The sequence below is a fragment of the Orbicella faveolata genome, unplaced genomic scaffold (genome assembly GCF_042242905.1).
Source record: "Orbicella faveolata isolate gen_17 unplaced genomic scaffold, um_ofav_v1 contig_24, whole genome shotgun sequence".
NCBI lineage: Eukaryota > Metazoa > Cnidaria > Anthozoa > Scleractinia > Merulinidae > Orbicella > Orbicella faveolata.
The window spans coordinates 11,205,001-11,213,846 of record NW_028301552.1 but is presented as its reverse complement, the minus strand read 5'-3'; the positions used below and the strand labels follow the sequence as shown (position 1 = coordinate 11,213,846).

General features: G+C 40.5%; 1 protein-coding gene across 1 annotated transcript; it reads left to right on the top strand.

Moving 5' to 3' along the window:
• Positions 1–222: 222 nt before the first annotated feature.
• On the top strand, positions 223–5,567 carry LOC110043221 (monocarboxylate transporter 10-like). The gene is made up of 4 exons (XM_089292475.1): positions 223–517; positions 2,420–2,982; positions 3,855–4,224; positions 4,523–5,567. The coding sequence occupies exons 1-4, from the start codon at positions 346–348 to the stop codon at positions 4,807–4,809; spliced, it is 1,392 nt and encodes a 463-aa protein (XP_089148601.1). The 5' UTR covers positions 223–345; the 3' UTR covers positions 4,810–5,567.
• The last annotated feature ends 3,279 nt before the right edge of the window (positions 5,568–8,846 follow it).

Below are 8,846 nucleotides of genomic sequence, written 5' to 3'. Positions count from 1 at the left end.
TCGCCACTATTCGCACTATTCGTACTATTCGCTATTCGCTATTCGGGACTATTCGCTGTTCGCTATTCGGGTTTTCCAGACACCCAACACAAACGATCCAAGCCCATGATGATTCCTTTTTGTGAGACTGAGCGCCGTCACAGCTGGAACAAAAAGGCGACGCCATGAGTATCACGTTGCGTGAGGAAACAGTGAGTCTCACGTGACAAACATGACAAACGTGACAAACATTTTGTGATGTAACACAGCGAAGTATTTCGTCAAATGGTTTCATCGGCTGAACTGTAACGTTTTTCTTTATTTTAAAGTACTACTTTGGTAAAGTACAAAGTGAAAATTACTAACATGGCTTTTCGCTGCGATAAAATGGCTTCGTACAAGCAAGATAGCATTTGGTCGTGGTTTATTTGTTTCTGTACGACAATTCGCATGATCGTAACAATTGGATTCACCTTCGCTCTCGGTGTACTTTTTCCTGTTCTCATGGATTCTTTCAAGGAAACTCGGGAGAAGACAGGTGAGCTCTCGAACTGGGTTAATTTGTGATGACTTTTAGCGGCGCAGACCTCGAAACCTCAGATCTGAGACCTCAGACCTCGAAAATTCAGAAACTCGGACTCCTCGAAAACTTGAATGGAGTATGAACGATCGATAGTCTTCTCGTAAATGAGTGTCCCTATACATACGGTATGGAAAATATATAGATGACAAAGAAGTGAGGCTAAAAACCACCTAAATTGCCATAATTTTAGTTATATATCGGCCTGGAAACCTCACGGAAACCAAGGAAACGCACAAGTGAAGCAAGGTAAGTTTATTATTCATACCTTCTACGAGCATTTTAGGCTCAAGAATGTAATTGTTTTTCCCATACAAATTCTTTAATGTATTTCGGCTGTTACGTAGCCTGAGTACTACTGTATGTACAGGGAGCTCATTTGCGAGCTTAGGCCAACGTGTGATGAATTAGCGATAGACCGTGTACCACTGGACTGACTGGAGAGATTTATATTCATAACTGCTCTTAATAGGTAACTAAAGAATGCAAATTAAGTCAGAATCTTTCGAAGAACGGAGCATGACACACGAGGCACTTTTGTGCTTCAATGAGATGTAAATAGGGTTTTGATAGAAAGCGAGCGGATTACGCCGAGTATTAAAACGTCAGCGCCCCGACAGTACTTCGAATACGGGTGAGTATTTCCTAGAATTGTGTGCTAATTGCGTGACGAAAATGCTAAGCAACTCGAGCGGTCTGAGTTTTCGAGGTCTTATTTTTCGAGGGGTCTGAGTCATGTTTCGAGTTCTCATTGTTCGACGGGTCTGAATTTTCGAGGTCCTATTATTTTTCGAGGTCTGAGTTTTCGAAGTCTTATTTTTTGGGGGATCTGAGTTTTCGAGGTCTGAATTTTCGAGTTCTTATTTTTCGAAGGTTCTCAGTTTTTTCGAGACAATCAATCCATGGTTGCGTTGTGTCCCGGGCGGGGAGGGAAGTGTACTCTATTATTTAAGAAATAGAAACACGAGTGGAAGCGTGAGAGAACGAAAAATGCTGTGGGAACACCAGCCGACAGGCGAGTATTTCGAGTTTTCCCAAACTTTCTATTAAACAATTAGATCAGGAGCTCGAAATTTCTATAGCGTGATATCACGCATATTTGGTCATCAAGCGATAAACGAACATAAATTATACATATAATATATTACTATATTATGATTAATAATATAGATAGGACCCTGCGTGCACTCTGATTGGTCAAAAACCCATGTTTTATCAGAGTATAAAAAATAGGAAAGGCGTGTTTTATTGTTTTTCACCTATATCATAAAGCAAATGAAGGAGCCTAAGCCGTGTATTACACTGTGATAGAACACTCCAGACATGTGAGAACACTCGAGAAATGTAGAGAACACTCGCCTGCGGCTCGTTTTATCTACATTTCCCTCGTGTTTTCAAATGCCCGTCGTGTTTCATCACAGTGTAATACACGTCATAGGCTTCTTTGTTTGTTAAATAATACAAATAGAACATATAATATATTTGGTCTTACTTTGGTCATCAAGATGTAAATTCTCTTTGCTCGCGCAATAATTACGTCAACAGCTCGTGCTAGTTCTGTGTTTCTATCGAGTTCTATATAATAAGTCAAATTATTCTCGCATTTTGATTGGTTCTCACCTATGATCGTCAAAGTAACGAACATTTTCCCTCAGTTTAGACGTAATATATCAAACACTCAAGACAGTGTTTGACCACATTTCCAAACACCTTGAAGTTCGTCAAAAATACTCTATTTTCAACTTTCTTCTCGGTCTTTGGAAATGTGGTCAAACACTTTCTTTCTTGTTTGATATATTACCTCTCTCACCGTTCATACTCTCTTGGTAACGCTTGACAACCTTTTCTTTCCTGTTGCAGCATGGGTTTCGTCCATCATAATAGGTGTTTTTTGCCTCGTTGCTCCTGTCATGGGTGGACTCCTCAACAGATTTGGTGTTCGAATTACCACTGTATTAGCATGTCTGTCGTGTTCAGCTGGCCTCGCAATGGGTTCTTTCGCCCCACAAGTGATCGTTCTCTACATTCTCTTTAGTTTGCCTTTTGCCCTGGGCCTATCATTTATTTACACTTCTTCGCCCATTATTGTGACTTATTATTTCACTAAACGAAGATCCTTTGCTCTTGGGATCGTAACAGCGGGTCAAGGTTTGGGAACAATGATTATTGGCCCAACACTACAAGCACTAGTGGACGTTTTTGATTGGAGGAACACGTTCCGTGTGTTTGCTGGAATTTTGGCCGTCGTATCTCTAACTGGTTGCTTTGTTTATCAAAGAAAACCTTCTCCAGATGAACATCCAAGGAATCCTTCCAAGAAGTTCAGATTAAACCTCTCTTTATTAAAGAATCCCGTAATTCTCGTACTGCTGATTCGAAATTCACTTTGTACATTTGCTCGCTTTGTTCCCTACGTGCATCTAGTAAGTATTCCGTTAACTTTGTTGTCATGTACCATGCAGTAAAGATTAAGTAAGATACACGGTCCAAAATGGGGTTCGCAGGCTGCTTCCTGCGCTGACTGTCGCTGACTCAGTCTTTTGGCTCGTCATGACTCCTGCTTAAAGGAGCTCAGTTGCGGCCCCTTGAGTCATTTTGGCCACGTACAAAATTATCTTTAATTTAAATTGAAAGAAACTTGAAAATAATAGTTTACTATACGATAGCAAAACACTAAGAAACAATAATAAACGATAAAGGAACGAGTTAAGGATAGAGAAGATTAACACGGAGATCGATTACAACCGACGAACTTAACTTTTCATGATGAGCTGAGCAAACCATCACGTAGCTCATTTATGTAACGCTCATAAGGAAAGAGTGCTTCATGAGCCCGACAAATGTCTGCATAGAAGACTTTGGTGACTGGGTGGTTTTTTTTTTGGAAAGACGCCTCCCAATGTTCGGCTCTCTTGCAGTCCAAATATAAATGGGTACAGGCACGTAGTCGTTAATGCAACCAGCGGAAGGTTGGAGGGGAGGGGATTAAGGGTGTAGCATCTGGTGATCCAGGTAAGAAGGAATAGTCCAAGAGACAAGCGCCGCGTGTGTGGGCCTGATTGCTCTAGTGCGACAGCACCTAGTTCATTTTGACGAATATCGAACTTACCAACACCCAGTTAATTTTTCTCGCTCAGCCTAGCCAAGATAGCCGCGGACCTTAAATCTGAATTTACTCTAAAGTGGTGTGAGTGAATTAAATACCAGATTTCTTTCCTAAGAGTGGCGTTTTGACCAAAGAGTTGATTAGTATGTGATACAACCGAATCCTGATCAAACATATTCATATTTTCAGGTGAAACATTGTGATGACCTCGGCATTCCTGCTGACAAAAGCTCAACTCTTTTCCTGTTTCTTGGTATATTTGCTGCGCTAGGCCGTCTTGGAGGCGGGTTTCTGTGCAATATGAGGTTCATCAAGGCTGGTTTTCTCCAACAAGCCGCAGCATTTATTGTAGGATGTTCCACCATGCTGCTGACTCTAGCAAAGACTTATGCTGCATTGGTGACGTTTGTCATTACGTTCGCCGTTGCAGATGGGATGATGGTAACATCTTTCGTTATCGAATGCATGGAGTTTGTTGAGGAATCAAAGAGGGCCTTAACATTTGGATTTTTTATGTTGGTCGGTGGAATTGTTGGTATGACCAGTCCGCCTTTAGCAGGTATTTTGAGTTGGATAAATGTCTGTTGCGTTTTGATATTATTACTGAGCCATCCAATCAGACAATCGAAGTAATCCATGCATGCAGGCATCCATCCATCCATTGGTCCGTTGGTCCGTCGTACATTTCGCTTGTCCTTCAGTCCGTCTGTCCGCGTCGATTTATCCCTCTGTCAGGTTCAATTGTTCCATCTACCCACCCACCTAATGTAAATGTGTTGTAGTTAAATAAACCGCTTATCTTGCAGTTGTGCATGCTGTTGATACCGTTAATGCTGCTTTTATCGTCTATCTTCCAGGGTTTATGGCTGACAAATTCGGTAACTACATTGCTGCATTTCTCATGGCTGGTGGAGTTGGAATTATCGGCTCCCTCGTTCCACTTCTTCTTTTGTGGGTTAAAAGTGAGTCAGAACAGGACAGTAATCAAGATATTGACGAGACCGTGGACCAGAAACAAAGTGGGGATATTGATGAACTTGAGCTGAAAACCGAGAGTTGTTCTCAAGACTCAACACTAATAATTTGCAAGAATTATGAAAGGCCATCATCTTTCATTGTGGCAATGGAAAGTCCAATTTATTAGTTTTCAATGATTTTCACATGGAAAGGTCGGGGATGCTCATCAGAAAATTTGAATTGAACCCCTAAAAGAGACCAATCTGGGAGTGGCTCGAGCTTCATTTGACAGATACAAGATACAACTTAAAATGGAAATAGGCTTGATTATCAGCCGCTGTTCAGGAAATTAAAGGAGCCCGGGGTGATAGACCGGACTCGAGAGACTAAAAACAGGAATAAGGGCGTTTTTATTTTGTAATTATTATTATTATTATTATTATTATTATTAGAGTAGTTTTCTTTTGTTTTTGATTATTGTTATTATTTTCTAACAAATTATTGTTATTGTCGATGCAATTGTCATTGTCATTGTCATTATTATTGTTCAAGTGTTATCATTATTATTTCTTCAAGTGCATCATGAAAGCTACTTTGACAACTAAAAATAGCGGCGTTTCTTCATGAACACCCAAAGTGAGACCAAAATCCTTGATTTATACCCTCTCCCCCTCTCCCGGGAAGAATTCCTCACCGTGTCATAAGTCGTATGGCGCGCTGGCGTGCTTTGTACGTTGCGGCACCCCATCTTTGAAACAGTTGTTAACAGAAGAATCTATTTATTTTATTATATTATCATTAAGCGACGACAATTTATTTTCAAGTGAAATGTCTCAAATATTACACATTTCTGAGATAGACCCTTAGAGTTATTGATTGTGATTGTGATTGTCAAGAATTGTGCATTTATTGCTGGGATTGCCAAAATAAAAGATGTCGAACCTACATGTGCTGTAAACTGCAGTTTACTACTAGCGTGCAGTAAGTTAGTATAGGTTATCGTATGAATGCGAGTGTAATTAAGGACTTACGCTACGGGTGCTATTTGAAAATTCTCTCGAAATTGCACGAGTCTTTAGGCGAGTGTAATTTGAGAGAATTTGCAAATGTCAAGAGTAGTGTAAATCCTTAATTGCTTGAGCTTTCATACGATTTCTCGCTAATTATATGACTGCGAAAATTGCGGACGCACACTCGTCAATTTGCACTGCAATGCAAATTTATAATTAACGAAAACGATAACAATGACGATATTTGCTCATTAAATTCAAAATGATAAAAAGAGTATTCCAACTGTTTTCTCTGGTGCTCTTGCACCAGTGTGAGAAATCCATCACCACAACACCAGGCATGCATTAAATCAAAACTTCTTTGAGCCAGAAACATCAACTAGATATGGACAATCAGCATTCCAATTTGTGAATCAAAAATTTGGTAATCAGTTTTTTCGTGGCCTAAAAAAAATTACGATATTCCCTTTAAGAAGCAGTATAAGCAGTACCTCAAAACTTAACTGAAATATAGTTAATAATAGTCACTTGTATTTCTGAAATGTATTTTCAGTAACGTATTCCTGCGTAATGTATTCTTGTTCTCCTCATTCACCTTAACATGATGGTAACCACCTCGAAACCAATGGCTTCCTACTGTGGTTACCACGCACACATATATATGTTGTTTGCCGGCTGGGAGGTCCGTATAGTGAAAAACTGTGACCGAGGTCTTGAAAATGCTGCCCTCGGCCTGCGACCTCGGACAGTATTTTCAAGCCCGACGTCACTGTTTTTCACTAAAAGGACCGACCCTAAGCCGGCAAATAACAATTTTTTTTTCCTGCGGTAAATTGATTTCACAAGGATCAACAAGGCCAGACATGCATGCAACACCCTCCGCCCCATTTGGAACTCTTCAGCCCTCTCCCTCCACAACAAGATCAGAATCTTCAACACCAGCGTCAAGTCTGTCCTACTGTATGGCTCCGAAACATGGAGAACTACCAAGTCAAACACCCACAAGTTGCAGACCTTTATCAGCAGATGCCTCAGAAACATCATCAACATCAGATGGCCAGACGTCATTTCCAACGCCGACCTCTGGGACAAGACTGGTCAAAGCCCCATTGAAGTGGAGATCAGAAAAAGGAAATGGGGGTGGACTGGCCACACACTCAGGAGGTCCCCCTCAAACGTCACCAAGCAAGCCCTTGACTGGAATCCACAAGGAAAGCGAAAAGTAGGAAGACCGAAACAGACTTGGCGCAGGAGCACTGACGCAGAGGTGAAGGCCATCGGAACGACATGGGCACAGCTGAGGAGGACCTCACGGAACCGAGTGAGTTGGAGGAGTGTTGTTATAGCCCTATGTTCCTCAGGGAATCAAAAGGCTTAAGCAAGCAAGCAAGCAAATTGGTTTTACAGATTACAAATGGGTTTGTTTACGCAACTTTGCCATTGAATCGGTTTCTGCGCCATCTACTAACGATTTGTGAAAAGCTCTTCTCAACGAGCGAGTAACTCAGATAGAAAGATGTATTAAAGAACAGATTTTTTTCGAACTACTTAATGTTAGTTGCATTTATTTCGCCAGTTAAGTTCCCCAGAATTGTTTTTGCGGTGTGAAATTCGTGCGAAGTTTGAAGTTTTACTACAAAAACAATTTCTGCCAGTCGTTGCTTTTAAAATCACGTGAAATTAGACTTTTCTACCGTAAATTGAAAAGCAGAAAGCAAGGAAATTTGTTAAGTGTATTCCACAGAAATTCTCCTAAATACAGCAACGATCAGAGAGGTAAACTCGACTGAAATTGACTCAAATTTTACGACGAGAGAAATACAGGATTACGCGCCATTACAGCGCCAAGCTACAAACAACCAAGCAAACTCTCACAACTTCAAAACACTCAATTGAATTTACTTACAGTGACTTGCCCTGCCATTTTAAAGTGAACAGAGATAAACTTGCGTTGACTAATCGTTCCGTGGGCTGTATCGTTAAAAGCTGGACCGGTCACGTGCGGATGATTGACCAATCAAATTCGAGGATTTAGGATTCCGGTCCGCTCAGATGCTTGAGAAAAATAATTTTTATTATTTCCATATATTTCTCTTCTCATATTTATTTTATAATACTGATGTAAATTAATTCTGTAAATTTTGCGCAATAAAAGTTGGTAGATTGATTGATTGATTGATTGATTGATTGATTGATTGATTGATTAACTTACTGACTGACTGATTGATTGATTGATTGATCGATTGACTGATTGATTGTCTCTGCTCTCAGCCATAAGTCTTTTGTATGACTCAAACCGATCATTTCAACTCCACTTCCCCTGACCTTTTCGAAGTAAACATGAACACTGGCAACAAGGACATCACAAGATACTCTGCTTTTCAAGAAAACTGTTGCGGTTTGTGTTGGGAAGGGATGTAGCGCTTGCAAAATAACTCAGTAGAGGCAAATGAGAAAGGATATACTGGTGTATATTGAAGTAACTCTCCACTTTGTTGGATGAAAGTGGTCGGCACCGAACGCCACATGGTAATCTCCTCACTAGAACCCGCGTGTTTTATAAATCAGCGGTGACCGAACGCGCAGCGTTAAACGATCTTAAAAAAGAACCAGAAATTCTTGGTTCTGGTTTGATTCTGCGCATGCTTTCAAGTTCAATAATGGTTTCTGAATATACGTACTGGAGAGTAACGCGCGCTTTTGGTAGAGACCTTTAGATCCACGTTTACCCCAAATGTCTAACTGCGGTTTGAGGTTAGATATTTGCCGTTTGCCGTTCGGACGTTAAGGAGTAAATTGTAGCGAATAAAAATCACCATGTCAATGCATTGGAAATTGTCAACATTAGGCCAAAAATGGATAAAACTAGTAGTAATCAGAGATTATGAGAGTGCGTTCGACGCTCTCACTTTAATATATATATACACCGTAAATAAATGATTTCACTAGCTGACTTTCAGCTTTTGTCTATTGCTAAGATCAATTTTTCTCAGCAGCAACCGAGGTTTTACAGTCAGATACATGTACGCATAGTGTCAAAGTCCCTGCTAGTGAAGAGGTTACGATTTGTTGATATGTTGAGTGACGCTGCCAGTTTCTGTACATTGTTCTAAGCTAGCGTTTGCAATCGCGTGCTCGTTTCGCGTGGTCGTCTATCGTAAACAAACTCCGTGCGACTAATTCGAGTATTTCCCCCGGTGAATAAAGTAGTCTT